General features: G+C 41.8%; 1 protein-coding gene across 1 annotated transcript; it reads right to left on the bottom strand.

Moving 5' to 3' along the window:
• Window positions 1-453: 453 nt before the first annotated feature.
• angel2 (angel homolog 2 (Drosophila)) lies at window positions 454-5,667 on the bottom strand. Its single transcript, XM_077017271.1, has 8 exons — window positions 4,317-5,667; window positions 3,958-4,178; window positions 3,573-3,642; window positions 2,298-2,716; window positions 1,906-2,014; window positions 1,526-1,574; window positions 1,251-1,417; window positions 454-976 (listed from the first exon to the last, which is right to left on the bottom strand). Exons 1-8 carry the CDS (start codon window positions 4,936-4,938, stop codon window positions 825-827), a joined length of 1,809 nt encoding a protein of 602 aa, XP_076873386.1. The 5' UTR covers window positions 4,939-5,667; the 3' UTR covers window positions 454-824.
• Window positions 5,668-18,822: the final 13,155 nt, after the last annotated feature.

The raw sequence follows: 18,822 nt of genomic DNA, 5'->3' as shown, positions 1-18,822 counted from the left end.
ATGACTGCAGCCCTAACCTTAAACCATTGAACACTGATCTTGGATCAGCTGCCACTGTTCATATACTAATTAACATTTTACATTTAGGTGCTTTTTTGTCTCTATCAAATTCTCCTTATGCAAGCATAGATAAGTCAGTGTGCGGGAGGAAATCTAATTAAACCCCTAGCTAGTGTGGAAGACAATAAAAAGAAGGAGTCTTAATGCATGTCCTCTTTGTGTCTTGCAACACTGTGGTTAACATGAATAACATGACTGCAAGTACAGATGGATACTGATCTCAGGTCAGTAGTGATAATGGAGTCTTTCATTCAAGTTTAAATGTAACAGATCAAAAATGAAAATATGGGGCAAGAGCAATTAAGTGATTGCTGTTTGCTGTCCAGTTGATGCAGGTTCTTTAGCATGCCAGTGCCTGAAATGGAAAGTCAGTACTGCATTTTGCATCCGGTCTTTAAGGTTTTCAATTCGTTTATTATTTTGAGCGGTTTTCAATGGTTATTTTCGGTGTTAAAATGCAATTCCTCAAAACAATCATAGATGATACAAAAAAATTTTAACCAAAATGTGCATTAAAAAGTCACAATTATACAAAACTAATTAAAAAATAAATTTTTCGTACAGTGTGTGAATCTTGCACAATTACAGCACATAAGAGACGCCATCATGTACAGGATTTATGACGCAACGTCTGTGTTCATAGTGTCCAAGAAGTAAATCCACACCATGCTCGGGAGTCCATCTGACTGTCCAATTAATAATGTATTAATCTCCCCGTAGACGCATAGCTGAGCTGAATGGGCGTGGCCTCAGCGGACCGTCTCTCAGGAGACCAGGCGAAAGCGTGCGATGAGGGGCAGGTGGTCGGAGGAGTGGTGTTGGTTGGGCAGGAGGTTGACCTCTCTGACCTCACCCTCATCGACCAGGGCCAGCCGAGCGAGCAGCTGCAGGCCCCTGTCGTCTGGAGCGCTGCATTCTGGGAACACAAAGGGAAGGTCCTGAGCAATGTGAAGAGCCCATGGCTGCACAGCTGCAGTAGAACAGTAGCGAATGTTTCTTGTGAAGTAGGTGGTAAGTGTATTTTAATAAGAGTCTCTACCATAAGCATTCAGCATTCCACTCATGTGGTGCACTGTCACTGTATAATATGCAATAGGGACTGATTATAATCAAACGATAGGTGACTACAGCACGGTTAGTGGCAACACAACCATTAATACACTCAAAGAAACATACATCCACCTCCGTACCTGTCTGAGCAGAATAAAAGATGTAATCGACAGTGATGGCGGTGCGTGCGTGGCACGTGGTGATTTCGGGACGGCGGCTCTCCCTCAGGTAGTGGGAATAGGCAGAGGTCAGACTCAGACCGTGCTGAATGCAAGGGTTCACGGAGCCAGGGGGATCAGTTCCATCACTGTAAAGACATCCGGACTGGTGCTCACACCCCTCACACTACTGTAAACACATCCGGACTGGTGCTCAGCCTAAAATTAACCAACCGTGGTGCATAATGTGAACTTACCTGTTCAACGCAGATGACGCAGACTGGGCCGATTTCTCTTGGTCTGTGGCTGGAAAAGAGCACAGTTAACAGCTCCCTTAAAACAGCACAGTTAACAGCTCCCTTAAAACAGCACAGTTAACAGCTCCCTGAAAAAAGCACTGGCTACAAAACCAAGGTTCTTTGTCAAATGTGTGGCTGTGATGTACCAACATCTCACCCCAAATGAGCAACAAACAAATACCTCACCCCAAACAAACACACTTCTGTTATCCCCAATGCTGAACAACTTACAAATAATACATCATCCACCCTACAGGGCGTCGTTTTAAACTGAGAAACAAATCAAGGAGGATCCTGCCCCTGCAGGACCAGGGTTCGGTTGAGATGGGGGTGCTCACCCTCCGTCTGGGGCTCGTACTGGCACTGCTGGGAGATGCCCAGGCAGCCAGGCCAGATGGGGGCAGTAAGGTGACGCTGACCTCTGGGACTTTCCTCCTGCCCTGATACCTACAGCAGCAAGAACGGCACAGTCAGGTGACAGGACGTGTAAGACGTTTGTTACAGGGAGAGGGAAGAGAAAGAGAGAACGCTCTGATAGGATCAGCTCCACAGATCTACTGCAAACATACATTACAGATCAGAACAAGCTAGGAGTGGGAGGGACTGATATAATGGGAGTATAACTGGGGGAAAACTCCCTCTCTAGCTCAGGAAGAGATTCACCCAAAACTAACAGCAGCCATGGGGCTGATTTTACTAATAAGGTACCAGCGGAAATGCAGTTGCTCACCTTCCCAATGGGCATGTCAGCGTACTCCAAGCAGCCCGTCTTAATGAAGCGGCACAGAGGAGACCAGGGCACCGAGTTGAAGTCCCCACACAGCACCACGGGACAGGCGTCGCCAGCCTGCCCAGCCACACGGCTAATCTCGGCTAGCAGCATTGCCAGCTGAGCCAGCTTAATGTCACCTCGCCTGGGGTTGTAGAGCAGGTGGGTGTTGGCCACGCAGACACTGCGGGTCGAGGCCGACGGCTCCACGGGCTGCAGCAGCAGAATCAGGCCTACGTTATCACGGTCCAGTAGGGGAATTCCTCGCTGGAAATACTCCACAGGGTGACGGGAGAGCAGGGAGAAGCGCTCGCGTTTGAACACCACAGCACAGCCGTCAGGCTTCCTGCCAGTCCTCCTCTTGTACTCACAGTGGTACCCTGCAGGGGGAAAGATTATACACAGATTACACCCTCACACCAAGATTACACACAGATTACACCCTCACACTAAGATTACACCCAGATTACACCCTCACACCAAGATTACACCCAGATTACACCAAGATTACACACAGATTACACCCTCACATCCAGATTACACCATCACACTAAGATTACACCCAGATTACACCCTCACACCAAGATTACACCCAGATTAAACCCTCACACCAGAATTACACCCAGATTACATCCTCACACCAAGATTACACCCAGATTACACCCTCACACCAAGATCACACCCAGATTACACCCTCACACCAAGAGACATCCCCTCTACTACATACAAACCATTATAGCATACACAAACCCTCTGCTAGACAAAAAACACTCTACTACACACAGACCCTGTATCATCCCCAAAGCCCTCTACAACACACAAACCACAGGTACTGTACACACATTTATAAACACTCAGCAGCTGAAATCTCAAATGTACATCAATAGCTCCCTCTAGTGAACACTTCACTGAATTGTACTTAGATCTAAATTACTTATTAGATACAGAAATAGAATACAGAAAGATGAAACAGTAGAACTCAGAAACTAGCTTTTCTTTCTCATATATGCATCACAGAACAGGAAACACCAGCAACACTGGAGCAAAATTCCTTCCTCCTCTGTACTGGGGAACTGCTGGTTTGTGGCCAATTTTTGTGCTGTAACAAATTGGTAATGTTCACACTTCTCATAGTTAATTATTCTAGAGGAATGAATCAAATTACATTACATTATCACTTTGTGGAATACTTCTTTACACTAAAACACCTTTAACTGTTCCAGAAATGTAACGTACCTAGAGACTCCAGACTGGGTTTGATCTGTTTTAAATAGTGGTCCTCTTGCACCTCCTGAAGACACATTATCTAAGGAGACAACGGCAATCGGTCAAGACACAGTGACTGAGCCCTAAATACACATGGCACACAGTGAACAGCAGGGACAGTGTGTTAGGGTTTAGAGTTACAGTAATGCACAGTAAGCATTGAAAATAAAGCTGCATTGATCACTACTTGGTCCGTCATCATATACAGAACAAAAGAAAGGCTGCGTCATACACTATGGACCTATGACATTATGACATACATGTAAATAACACTGACACTTTGGTGAGAGATGATGTGGCACGACCATTAGAACGATCACAACGCTCAGTTCTGACATCTATGAGAATCACTCACATCTGCACTGTGCCGTTTCAGCTCTGCGATGATGTTGGCAGATCTGTGACTCCAGTCCAGTACAACGGGGTTACAGTGCTGGTAAAGGTGAGGGTTGCTAAGAAGTAGTTCTTGCGAGAGGATATTGTAGGACATCACAGAGAAGTCAAAGGGCTGTCCATGAATGCTTCCAGAGCCCTGCGGTGTGAACCCACACACCTCCTCCCACTCCCTCTTCAACTCTGTAACAGAAAATGAATGAAAGTTTGATTTTAATTTACACCAGGCTGAACATCATACACCTCCAGCAGCACAAACAATGGCAAAACAATTAACAACTGGCATTCTGAAAATGGTAAGTGATTTCAAAGGATCATCACCTGTTTTAGACCCTGGAGTCTCAGGCTTTGGTGGGAATTTCCCAGGGGGCAGTGGTGTACCTGTCACACTGCGGAGCCACACCGCACTCTGCTTCTGGCTTTCTGCTCGAGATGAACGCTTGGAGCTACGCTGCCGGTCTTCAGCTGAGCCATTATCTTCAGTGCTCTTCCTCTTTCTCAGAGCTTCTTTCTCAGATCGGTCCATTAACCCAGAAAAGAGATGAAAGCTGTTTTGGGGATCACTGTACGGTAACACACCTGGTCGTGTCCACTCACGCCAGCTAAACGGATCTGGAGGTCTGCGGGCAGACGAGTGGTTCCTGTGGGGTGCGACGGGGTACCAGGATATGCTCGGCTGGTACTGACACCAGGACCTGCTCGGCTGGTACTGACACCAGGATCTGCTCGGCTGGTACTGACCCCAGGATCTGCTCGGCTGGTACTGACCCCAGGGACTGCTCGGCTGATACTGACCCCAGGGACTGCTCGGCTGGTACTGATACCAGGACCTGCTCGGCTGGTCCCGATACCAGGACCTGCTCGGCTGGTCCTGACACCAGCGTCTCTCCACAATAACAATGTTGTGAGCAGAACGCACTGGTTTCAAGAGACGTCTAAACATGGGTCGACTGCAAGAGGGGAAATGAACCTACCAACCTCAGCCAACACCAGGCAAGGATCCCAACTTACTAACTAGCTCGTTTAACTCTATAGCTTCGTGTGTAACGAACCTACGTTTCCAGCACTAGCAGAATCATAAAAACAGTGGTAGAATACCACACGCAGAGCAATAGACTCCATCGTTTCGATACATATAAAGATATCCTAGTTAGAAAAACTTTCCAGCACTTGGACTTAAAATTCCGCTTTCAAATAAAGCGCAGTTACGACCGCAAACATGAACTCTCTATTCAACAGAAACAGAAAATACGGGCGGCCATTGAGAATGACGTCATTACGGGACGCCGAATGTGACAAAAATGCAGGAGCGTTTGTGCAAAATGATAATATGATTCGATTGCAGTTTCAGTTCAAAATACTTACCCGGTACCACAGTACCATAGTACCAAAAATATGATCATTGACACCTTACACAAGCAAGGCAAGACACAAAATGCCATTGCTAAAGAGGCTAGCTGTGTCCAAGCACTGTGTGATGAATGAGTATAATATACAAGTTTCACTTTTTGAATGGAATTACTGAAATAAAGCAACTTGTTCATGATATTCAAATTTTTTGACCAGCATATGTGTGCCTGTGTGTGCGTGTGCGTGTGTGTGTGTGTGTGTGTGTGTGTATAGCACACACGATAGCAAAACGCCAGAGGGCGTCTTACCAGTTCTTTTCATTTTGGAAAGTAGAAGTGTGTATTACATAAAAATAGCAAAGAAACAACTGTATATTTCCCCTTTTCTACTGCAAACGGGTTCAGTAGAAGCTGATCCATTTGTGCTACTCTAATGTCAGCTCACCAATCAATCAGCACTCGGGACCTAAAAATGACAAACCCGGAAGACATAACAGAGTGACGCGTCTCCTCTACATTATCTGGTGAATAATGTTGCATGTGCACGTTCCTGTGCAGCAGCGCGATGGTTCACCAGCAGGTGGCGCAGGCACAAACGGCCTTTGACTTGGTGGGGAGCGTCTGGCAGGGTCTTTCAGGAGTGTGTGTTTAATGGATAAGAATGTTGCTTGGTCATGTGAAGTATCTGTAGCAGTGGTTATATATCTGAGAGGAAGATCACCATCATGTATGAATAGGTGTGGAGCAGAAGGTACAATAAGTCACACTATAAGTCATCCCAAATGCAACTTAACCTGATCATAAACTGATTATATTTTACTTTGGCTGTTGGTTAAATATAAAAAAATATATGACCTGAAAGACTTCCAAAGCACAGTAACCCTAACCCTTTACATGGTGCATTATAAGTGACCAACAAATTTAAAAATGACTCCAGCAAATTTGTATTGTTTAGAATTTCACAGTCCAAGCAGAAGCACTGGTCATTTGATCAGTATTTAGGCTGCGTAATCAAACATGATCAGTATTTAGGTTTCTATGTAAAGGGCGAATTAATTTGTGACCACAAGATGGCAATATAAATCCACTTTGAACATATTTCTTTATTTCTTCTCTCACTTGCCCCCCCCCCCCCATTCTATCTCTCCTTCTCTCTCTCTCTCACTCCCCCTCATTCCCTCTCATTCTATCCCCCTCTCTCTCAACCTCACTGTCTCTCACTGTCTTCCATTCCTTCTAACTCTTAATGAACTCTTCTTATTAACTTTAGAAATGGACTGCAAACAAACTGAAACAAGCTGTTCTCAAATTGTCTGAGGCATCACTGCTTACTGTAGATACATGTTACCAGAACCCTAAACCTAAGGCCTTTGTTAGAGGCTTAAAACAATACATATGCAATGCAGTATATGCAATAAATATGCAATAATATGCAATAAATCAAAACTTTTATTGAAGTAGTTTCACTACTTTACTATAGTTTTACTGTGTAGAACATGTTTAATACTATTTTTTGAGAATTGTTTGTCTATAATTTAAGTGAAATGAACTTACAAGTTTGTAGTTGAAACATGAATCATAGCTTTCATAGCTCACAGATCTATAGAAGTTAAATTTACTCATCCTTTCAGAATAGGCAGTCGAATAAAGCTGCAGTTTACCACTGTGTAAATGATGTTCAGTGAATTAAAAGGAGATGCCCTGGTGGTCTGTGTAATTTAGCACTAAAGGAGGCAGCTGATTGAGGTGACACTTGAGGGCGATGTTGGAACACAGCAGGTTTGTCCTCTGACTGCAGTTAATGTGAAAGACACCCTGCAGCAGTCAGGTGTGATTAGAATGTGCTGAACGGCAGTAGTCCATCCAACTCTCAGAGAGAACGCAACAGTGCTGAGGCTGTGTAGCGTGCTACTCCACACCTACTCCACATTCCACAACTACTCAACACCTACTTCACACCTACTCAACACCTACTCCACACCTACTCTGCTCTCCACACCTACTCAACACATACTCCACACAACACACCTATTCCACACTCCACACCTACTCAACACCTACTCCACATTCCACACTTACTCAATACCTACTCCACACCTACTCTGCACTCCTCACCTACTCCATACCTACTCCACACATACTCCACACAACACACCTACTCCACACTACATACCTACTCAACACCTACTCCCACATACTCCACACCTACTCCACACATAATCCACACTACACACGTACTCCACACATACTCCACACAACACACCTACTCCACACTCCACACCTACTCAACACCTACTCCACATTCCACACCGACTCAACACCTACTCCACACCTACTCTGCACTCCACACCTAATCCACACTCCACACCTACTCCACACTACACACCTACTCCCACATACTCCACACCTACTCCACACATACTCCACAATACACACCTACTCCCACATACTCCACACCTAATCCACACTCCACACCTACTCCACACTACACACCTACTCCCACATACTCCACACCTACTCCACACATACTCCACAATACACACCTACTCCCACATACTCCACACCTACTCCACACATAATCCACACTACACACCTACTCCACACCTACTCCCACATACTCCACACCTACTCCACACATACTCCACACTACACACCTACTTCACACTTCAAAGAGCTGCTAAAAAGGCAACTGCACAAGAAGTTCTCCAGTCTTGTGGATAAAAAATTAACAACGTCTTGTTACTTTTTCCTTTGAAGAACGTCAAAGTCAGCACATTTGTGCTTCACCACTCTCTTTTTTGACAAACACATCAAATATTAACATGGCTGTGCAGATGAGGAAGAGCAGGCTGCTATGCTGGAAAGTGGGTCAGGATAGTTGAGCTTCTGCATTAATGTGTGAAATGCATTTCCCCAATTTTTCATTCCCCCAAGGACAATGAGAGAAAAAGGTCATTCAAAGCCATGGCGGTCTGAAAGCCTTCTCTCACAATAAAAACCTTGTTATTGAGAGCAACGCCCCTTCACACCGTGGACACTGCGAGCAGACACTCTTAGGGATGGTATGGCAATAAAGCATTGCAGTGAAATGTTAATGTGACATTTGAAAGTCATTTAAAGAACACGGTTGTGTGCCACAGAGGAATGTGCTGGATGCAGTGCTGCTTCAGGACGTGATTAACAGCCAGGCTGTGTGTTTAATGCACATCATGAATCAAGCTCCTTTCAACGTTCGATTCTTTAATTACTAAATCATTAATGTGGCATTAATTTCAGCTCAGTGTGTGGGAAAGAAGAAGAAAAAGAAGTATGTTTACATACATGTAAGCATACATGGCCTGTGAGTACTGAAGGCCTGATTAATGTTAAGTCAGCAGGAGAGTCTGAGCCTGAGGGGTTTATACTCTGCATATTACACTTTGAAGAGGAAAATAAAAGTGACATCTAATGTGGCGACTGTATGACCCATTGTTATATTACTGTTATCATTGCTATTATAATCACTGTTAGAATCACTGTTATAATCACTGTTATCATTATTGGTTTTTATTACTGTTATAATCACTGTTATACTGGAATACCAGCAGAGTTACAATAACAGCATAATAACAGGATTATACATTTCCATTCATACAAGTCTTTGCAAAGTATTTTGCAAATTATGTTTGAAATTCGTTATGTCTTCATGTAATTGAATATGAGTGTGATTAACAGGATTTTATACTTCCCCCAAAGAATGATGTAAATACTGAATGAAAGCTAACAGGAACCAACTAGCTCAACAGAAAGAGTTTCTGCTAAATAGGCCATTTTAATTGTTTTATTTATATAATATTTTTTGTGGGTGGTGTATTTTTGGCAGGTTTCTAATAGCCTAAAAATGGTCTTCTGCTCTGACTCTATGGGCTCAGATAGATACTGGCTTCTTCACCGAGGATGCTTCTTAGATTTTCTGGGTCGCGAAACTCCATGCAGTGCCTGTGTGAAAGAGGCCTGCTTCCAAAGAGAGAAGAAATTAGAGCAATTCATCAGACCCCAGGGCAGGCAGTGTGGGTAGGATAGTGTGTGTGGTAGGTCAGTGTGTGTTGGTAGCATAGTGTGTGTGGTAGGATAGTGTGCGTGGTAGGTCAGTGGTACGATAGTGTGTGGTTGGTCTGTGTGTGATAGGTCAGTATATGTGGTAGGTATTGTGTAGATAGGATAGTGTGTGGTAGGTCAGTGTGTGGTAGGAATGGTTTATGGTACAATCTGCATTGTCATGGAGGGCTGCTCTCCTTGGTCTTTTGATGCTGATACAGCCATAATATTTGTGACAATATATGACCTCATCTGTGACAACAATCCAAGATTCTTATTTAAAACTAAGGTATAAGGAATCATTCCGAAATCGAATGCCTAATCCCACAGGAATGCAGCAGTAATAGTAAGTTATTTAAAGATAATATTCATAATAGGGAAAAAATTATCGGTCATAATCTGATCGGTCATAAGAGGCTTATTCCTTTGGCAAATTTTTCCTAACCTTCAACATTCTTATACTCTTACACCTTAGTGCTGCTTTCGACACCATCGACCAGAACATTCTACTGCATAAGCTGGAGACATTCACTGGCATGAGAGGTCAAGCTTTCCCCTGGTTCAAATACTACCTGACAGTTTGTCCTTGTACGTAATGAATGAACACACAAAAGTAAAATGTGGTGTCCCACAAGTATCTGTATTGGGCCCCAAATTATTCTCATTATATGTGCTACCACTTGGCATAATCATTCGTAGGCTTGGTATTAGCTTCCATTGCTATGCAGACAATTCTCAGTTGTATATATCTTCAAATCTAAATGATTTCACTACTACTCCCGAAACTGAGAAATACATTCAGGAAGTAAATAACTGGATGAGGTCTAATTTTCTTCTTCTAAAGACTGAGGTGTTACGTTTTGAACCCAAAGCTATAAGAAAAATTTTATCTAATATTTCTCTTACTCTAAATTTTTCAGTAACACCCAAATCTATCTATCAATATTGATTCTGATCTATCATTTGATACACATATTCAACAGCACTAAAACTGCCTTTTTCCATTGATGTAATATTGCTAAGCTGAGACATTTACTTTCTGTAATGCAGCGAGGCAGAAACAGGATGCCGACTTGAGAGCAGTTTCAAAGTGAATCGTTTATTACTGGCGTAAGTGGTAGCAGCTTCCTCCATTTCCAATGGCAGGGACTCTCCACTCTCCAGGCCGCCTTCCTCCGAGAACTCCGAGTCCTCCGGGGAGGAAGAAATGCAATGCCTTGGAAGTATTGATGGAGCAGACACGTTTCACAACCAGTGAGTGTTCACAAACAGAGTGATCACATATTCAGCAAATAGATGAAGGAGTACAAAAAGACACACACAGTGAAATTCCAGCACACAGTAATCAGTGTAGCTGCACACGTCATAGTGAGGGCAAAAACATTTCTTCTGGCTCCACACATATTAAACATTTACCACCTGCTTGCCACACAGTGCCACTCAGCAGACACTCGGTACCATGTCATTATAGCTGTGATTGGAGGTGCTGTGATTGGAGGCGCTGTGATTGGAGGTGCTGTGATTGGAGGCGCTGTGGTTTGAGGTGCTGTGATTGGAGGCGCTGTGGTTTGAGGTGCTGTGATTGGAGGCGCTGTGGTTTGAGGAGCTGTGATTGGAGGTGCACATCTGCCACTGCTGACTGAATGTTATTTGACTGGGGTCAATGCAGCAGTCCTGCCGTGTCATTAAAATGTTCATAGTCACGTATGTTTGTAAATTTATTACCTGCAAGCAACAATGTGCTAGAAAGTATTATACAGGTACAGATTTAGGATCAGGGTTAGGGTTACTATTTCTTTAGATTAGACAGTGATGTATTTCTAAACAAATATGTAACAGTTGTTGCCCCATATGACTAGAGCTGCCACCCTCCAACCAACATGCAGGAGTCTAATCTGCCTCACATGTGTCCAGTCTGCCCCACAACCCTGGATATTCAGAACTCAACAAGTTTTGCCTCATAACCCTGAATATTCAGAATGTCTGCCGGCAGTGATGGATCAGGAGGGAGTGGGGATCGGGAGTTAATCTCTAGATAATCACTGAATTTCATTACAATGTTTGCAGCAGGAATGCAAAGAATGAATAGAAGGTAAAGTTACTCATGCACTCCATGCAAGAGAAGAATAATCCAATAATAATCCAGTTATAATCCAGTAATAATCCAGTACTAAATCAGTACAATAGAAAAAGCATGAAAGTTCTGCATGAAATAAAGCAAATCCAGATGTTTTCCTGGTTATTTAGCTGAATATTTAGCATTTGATTATTACTTCTACAAGCAAAAACATTAGTAATTTTTTCTTTACTTTGTCCAACATAAAATAGGAAATTAATAAGGGAAGATAGAAAAGTGAGTGCATTCTGACCATACATTGAATACCATACATACATATCTTACTGCCTGCAGTGACCCTGACTCTGATCCAACCCTGACCCTGACCCTAACCCTAATCCTGACCTTAACCCAGGTGTCCCTGTAGAGACGAGGGTCCAGGTGTCCCTGCAGAAAAGGGCACAAAACAATAAGGAACTGTGAAGAAAATGATTAATATGATGGGTAGAAGAAAAGTGATCACGTTTCTGACTACAGACTACTCAGCTGTAAGTCTCTTTAACATTCTAACATTTTTATTATAATTTATTACATCTTTACTACCTTTGATAACTGGACCTTGATCTGTTATGCTTAAATATAAATGTGTAATAATATATTTTTAAATGATGGTGGTGCAATGTTGGTTTAAATGGTTAATGGAAATTATTAAATAATTAAATTATCTGCAATTTTGTTGTTCTTGAAAAAGTGGCAATGACAATAAAGATTTATCTTATCTATATTTTATCTTAAATGTTTAAATTGTTATTAATATTAATGTTTTATTAATGTATTGATATTATTAATTATTATTAATGGCTAGCCATGTACATTGATCCTGAAATAAACCTCTCACATGTATTAAACAACTCTGATATTCATGTATACATGCTCATAGTTAGCTTTGTTCCCAGTGCACTACACTAAGTATACAGTATAACCAGGGCACAGACTATAATAATATTTCTGCTGCAGTCAGCAGCCAAGTGGTGAAGCAGGTCGATGATAGCCGATCTTTTTCATGTTATGAGCTATGGCTGCATGAATAATTAAACCAATCAATCAGAAGGGAGCAGAGAGCTATTATCTCGATCGATCAGAAGGTTCATCTGTGTAGATCTCCGAAGCCCAGAGTGCTCAGCTAAGATGTTACACTTTTCATTTTTCATATTTCTGCAAGTATTTGATCCCGCAGAGATGAGTGAAGTGATAAGCTCAGAGATGTTTTTGAATTAATCAGAGACGAGTGCTTCAAAGTCCACTACCAACATGAGCATTTGGGCTTCGTTAGAGAACCGGGCAGCACCTTGATGAGGTTTCCATTGTATGTGCATTTGTGTTGACAGGGATAATCCACTTAGAAACCTGAGTAATTTCTACCTGATCCAACATCTACACTAACAGAAATCAATGACTGGGGTCCTACAACAAAGGAACAGCCCCCATATATATATATATATATATATATATATATATATATATATATATATATATATATACATATATATATATATATATATATATATATATATATATATATATATATATATATATATATATATATATATATATATATATATATATATATATATATTTACACTGCACCACCTCTACAGTGGATAATCATAGTCTGTAAAATAAACGTTAAATATTAAAACACAGATGTATCATTTTAGGCTTTACAGTCTCATATTGTTTTACTATATTTGTCTTGAGATTGTTTTATCTTGATTAGTAGAAATTTTAAAGCAATAACATTGTAAAAGGAGTCATGTAGTTCTAGAAGCACATGACACACACACTTGCAAACATGCACACCGATCTCTCACTCTCTCACACACACACATGCACAACAATCTCTCTCTCTCACACACAAACACATGCACAACAATCTCTCTCTCTCACACGCACACACATGCACAACAATGTCTCTCTCTCACACACACATGCACACCAATCTCGCTCTCTCTCTCTCTTTCTCTCTCTCTCTCTCTCTCTCTCTCTCTCTCTCTCTCTCACACACACACACACACACACACACACACACACACACACACACACACACACACACACACACACACACCAATCATTCACACATGTCGTTCTGGCAGTATATGACTAATACACACACACAACTCTCTCTCTCTCTCTCTCTCTCTCTCTCTCTCTCTCTCTCTCTCTCTCTCTCTCTCTCTCTCTTACACATACACACACACACATACACAAAGAGAAAAATGGGAACTCAGTCATAATATAAGATGCAGGATATACCAACCTGAATATATTATATTCATTGTATTCATACTGTATACACTATATATGTTTATACACTGTATATGTACTGTATACACATCTATTTACTGTATATGAGGTGTGGATGAGGGAGGGACATACTTCAGGTGTGAATGAGGGAGAGACATACTGCAGGTGTGAATAGGGAGGGACATACTGCAGGTGTGAATGAGGGAGAGACATACTGCAGGTGAAAAGTGTTGAATCAGTAATACTTTGAAGGGGACACAATGTCATTGTAGAAGGGCAGTGCTGGATTGGTCCATGCATCTCTGACTCCAGCCAATTAAAAATCCCATTTCACCCTCAATAACGCTTTATTATATGGATGGACGAGTTCATCCTTTGCCTACACACATATACTCTCTGTCTCTTACACACACACACACACACACACACACACACACACACACACACACACACACACACACACACACACACACACACACACAAACTCTCTCTCTCACTCTGACTTTGTATGGAAGCAAGTGGGGTCCAGATGTGTGAGCGGGTAGTCGTGTTATGCTGCTATAGATAATCAACATAAGACAGAATAACAGCACTATCTATCTGTATTAGATCAATCAGGGCTGTGGGTTTAGGGTTAGGGTTTTTGATTAGGTTTAGGTCAGGGTTAAAAAAACTTAGCCTACTAAATGTTCATGTTGAATATTTAACAGATGAAGTAACAATATAAGGGGGATGTTAAAAAAACATAACAAAATGTCTAATTTAAAGAATAAGACAGGTAAACTCCTTCTGAGTAGAAGATTTTCAGCGTTTGCTAGTCCTTCTCTTGACACTTCTTCACACCCCTGGGTCTGAGAAGCACTGGGCGTGACCTCTGGGTCTGACCTCTGGGCATGACCTCTGTTAGGCACAGCCTGCACCAGCACAGGGTATAAAGACTGACATCAGGCATCAGGCTGACAGTCATCAGGCTGACAGGCGTCAGGCCTGAGCTGCTGTTATCTCCTGCTGTTAAATCACTCCCTCTCACACCAACCGCTGGTTAACAACAGCTTCAGAAATCTCCAGTGCTATTATGTAATGTCAGTGGCATCATGGAGTGAATGGGAGGCGGACGCAAACGCTGAGAAGAGTGAGATTTATTCAGCGGAAATCCAAAATCAGGGTGGTATAAACAAACCAGGGTCACGTCCGTGAGGGAGGCAGACGAAGACGTATAATTAACACCCAACACATGACAAGCACTAACAAACAGAATACACTTGAGTTAAACATACAAACACACAACAACTGGGCTGTAGGGAAAACAAAGATCTGCAAAGAACCAATGGAAACACTGGGCTGAAATACAAGAGTAACAAGAAACTAAACAAGGAACACATGAGACTAATAAAAAGGGGCAGGGTTACAAATCACTAGGAGGGGACAAACAGCACATACAATATATCTAAAAATATAGGGTATCTAGATACTGCATACATAAAAAAGAATGCTGTGTTTATTTAAAAGGTTACATAAGTTGTAATTTATTTAGGCCATTTTTGCTGATTCCTCTCAAATTACAAAGGTCTTGGTAAAATAAGTTCATTCAAAGCACCAACTGAAACATTAATGTTTTCCGAATGATTGTCCATGGGTTCTAGAAAATCACTGCCCCTCAGACATCAGCAGCAGAATCAGAGTCTGAGACAGGGTGAGTCCACCCAAACGTCCTGGATCCCCCCCCCCCCACCCCCTCCACCCCTCCCAGGACTCTTTAATTCCACAGCAAGTATTAACACCTCAGCGCATCAAACAGAACCAAACGTCTGTACCTATGCAAGTCAAATGTTAGTGTGGGCGTGGAGGAAAACAGTGATGAGAGTGAGAGCCCTAATGAGGGCCTAACGTTAGAGTGGTGGGTGAGGTGAAGAAGGGTTGATTAAACCTCTGTGTCAGTGGAAGCTGTTTATGTGTTTATTCCCCCGAACAGCTCCTGGAGCCGGAGGCTGGGCTGGTTTATAATTACAGTGCTGCTGTACACAGGCAGTCTTAATTAAAACTTGCCAAAAGGCAGCAGAGGGCAAACCCCTCCTCCATGGCCATGGAGAGGTAGAGACTGGGGCAACAGAATGGCTGAGAAGAAATAAAATTGCAGCTGATGATCTAAAATAAGTGGAGATACAATTGTTTTCCTTTGTACAAAAAGATTCAGCACAACAGGGCAGTAACAAGCAAATAGCACAAATAATCTTGGGCAGAATAATAATCCTCCAGTATCACCACTGCCCCTTCACCCCTGACATTCCAAACATGACCAGAATTCACACAGGAAGCACAAACTTGTTGTAAATTGCTTGTGATAAAAATAACCTTGTTAAATTTGAATCTACCCCATTAAATCTGAGATGTACCTCTACTCTCCAAGCGTATATCATTAGTACATTTCTTAAATCATAGACCAATCACTTTGGTCAAAGAAAATGTAATTATTTGGTCCAAGCTAACATATAATACATGAATATGCTAAAAATAGTACTAAATAATTCCCAAATAGCAGTTTTTTGTCTAGTGAAGCCAACTAAATGTTGAGCACAAATCTGCCATTTTTTCTGAAGAGAAACATTAATAACTTAAGGAAAACACAGTTGAATGAGAAATCTGTTTTTATCTCCCAGCTCCAGAGGTTGCAACAAAAAACGTTTACCAGTGAAGTAAAGAGTGCTGTGATTATTTCTCTTATATCTGTTTCTGGTTCTCTGACCACAGTTTGATAAAACTCCTCCAAAACTGGTTCTGTTGTATCAAGATCACACTTGATCATTTTAGTCTTTACACACAGTTAAAAAATTTCCTCTGCACTTCCACTTTTCTTTGAACTATACAAATATTTGGAAAGCAGAAAAAGTTCTTTGAATATATAATTAGAATCATAGAGGCATATATAGTGTTAGAATCAGAATCATATATAGTGTTAGAATCATAGAGTTATATATAGTGTTAGTTCTTATCTTTACAATGGCCATGTGAATAATAAAACTATTTGACAAACCATATCTGAGTTCACTGTTCTGTTTTTCTGTGTACTAAATCATTTGAATCCAGATTTGTCCTTTGTGTGTTCAGACTGTGGCTGTGACCTTGGCTGTATTTCAGCACAGCCCCACAGTTCCTGCACACATGTGTGAATTTGCAGCATCCCAGCTGGAACACCTGTCCTGGCGTTTGTTTCCGTGGGAACGCCTGATCAACTCTGATGTAGCTTGCTGGTCCTGTCAGCTCCACACTGCTCCAGGGTGCAGGGGGACAGATTTTCAGTGAGCTTTTCCCTGAGCTCTGAGAGCCTGTGCCGTATGATTCATACTATACTGTGGCTGCTCTCTCACGGAAGCCCTGCAGTGTGTGTGTGTGTGTGTGTGTGTGTGTGTGTGTGTGTGTGTGTGCATTTGTATGATGTGTGTTTGTGTGTGTGTGGTTGTTGTTCCTGTTATTTTATCTACACAAAAGAATTTGAGGCGTGATGATAATAATTAACTTCTGCATATGAAACAAGGTGTATGTAATACACATCTGGCGTAACATGCTGAGATTTGGAAGGTGGAAAGAATGGTTTTTGCAGAACCATTTGGTCCTGGCATATGAAAGAGACCTTCAGACACAGTGCAGTAGACAGCAGAGATGTGGAGTCATCTAGGGTTAAGGTTAGTGTCATGTAGGGTTAGTGTCATGGTCTGCACTGGCGATACTCAGACTCCAAAGAGGGAGAGGGGAAGGAGAGGTGTGAGAGGGATGAGAGGGGGAGAGGGGGAGAGGGGGAGAGGTATTAGTGGGGATGAGTGGGGTGAGAGGGGATAATGAGGATAAGGGAATGGGGGTAAGTGTGGGACAAGTATGGGTGATAGTGTGTGAGAGGAGTGATAGAGTGTGAAAGGGGGTGATAGAGTGTGAGAGAGGGTGATAGAGTGTGAGAGGGGTGTCCTGCTTTCAGGTTTGGAGACGAGGGGTTGAGGTTTTCAGGGTTTCAGATTCTGTCTACAAAATATTTATACACATACTGCTACTGTTTACACACGCATTTACACACACACAATGCTACTGTTGACACACACACACACACACACACACACACACACACACACACACACACACACACACACACACACACACACACACACACACACACACAGCTGCTCAAGTATGATAGTTGAATATATGAATATATGACATGATAAGTGAAAATATGATGTGATATATCAATATATGATATATGATGATATATGAATATAATTTGCAAATGATTGCTTACACAGTGCAATCACCAATCAAAGATGAACAAACTCCTTTCAGCCTCTAACACTGACACTGAACTGTAACTCTAAAATGGGGGATACGATGTGAGAGGTTCAGAGGTGGTTTCATCTGGAGCAGATGCAACTACCTCATAACCGAGGTCCAAAGTGATTGGACAAAATGGGCACTTAAGGTGTTAATAAGTGTTAAATGTTTAAGTGCTAGTACAACATTTTAAGGTGTTCATTCAAAATAATCACTGTAAGATTAGTTAGTACAACATTTATGGCGTTGATTCAAAATACGTTTTTGTTATTGTGTTGCATGTTTTGCTGTGCAGAACAAATATGAAACAAATGCAATACATGAAACTTGAACTACAACTTTAATTTCTGTTTTTCCAAAGTGCTGCCTGACCTGTGCAGATCTGCAGTACTGGAATGTGTGCAATTGATCATACGATCACAATCTCAAAAACCTGTTTTTTTAGATAGTAGTAATATGATTGGCTTGATGTTTTGTGTAACTCCATCTGTTCCTGCTATATATTTTCTGTGTATTGTCCGTGTTTTGTCTGTATATTGTCTGTTTATTGTATGTGTATTGTCTGTATATAGTCTGACTATTGTCTGTATATTGTCTGTTTATTGTATGTGTGTTGTATGTGTATTGTCTGTATATAGTCTGACTATTGTCTGTGTATTGTCTGTATATTGTCTGACTATTGTCTGTGTATTATCTTTGTATTATATGTGTAGTTTATTTGGTCATA

The sequence above is a fragment of the Brachyhypopomus gauderio genome, chromosome 9, assembly GCF_052324685.1.
Source record: "Brachyhypopomus gauderio isolate BG-103 chromosome 9, BGAUD_0.2, whole genome shotgun sequence".
Lineage (NCBI taxonomy): Eukaryota > Metazoa > Chordata > Actinopteri > Gymnotiformes > Hypopomidae > Brachyhypopomus > Brachyhypopomus gauderio.
The sequence above is the reverse complement of the archived record's forward strand: the minus strand, read 5'-3'. Positions and strand labels throughout refer to the sequence as shown.

What these genes read in the sequence shown, in the direction of transcription:
- angel2 (XM_077017271.1), bottom strand. Translation starts at nt 4,938, where the DNA reads ATGTTTAGACGTCTCTTGAAACCAGTGCGTTCTGCTCACAACATTGTT. An exon ending in ACCCAGTCTGGAGTCTCTAG is followed by an intron (nt 2,717 to 3,572) that starts GTACGTTACATT and finishes TTCCCCCTGCAG; the next exon opens with GGTACCACTGTGAGTACAAG. An exon ending in CTTTTATTCTGCTCAGACAG is followed by an intron (nt 977 to 1,250) that starts GTACGGAGGTGG and finishes TTGTGTTCCCAG; the next exon opens with AATGCAGCGCTCCAGACGAC.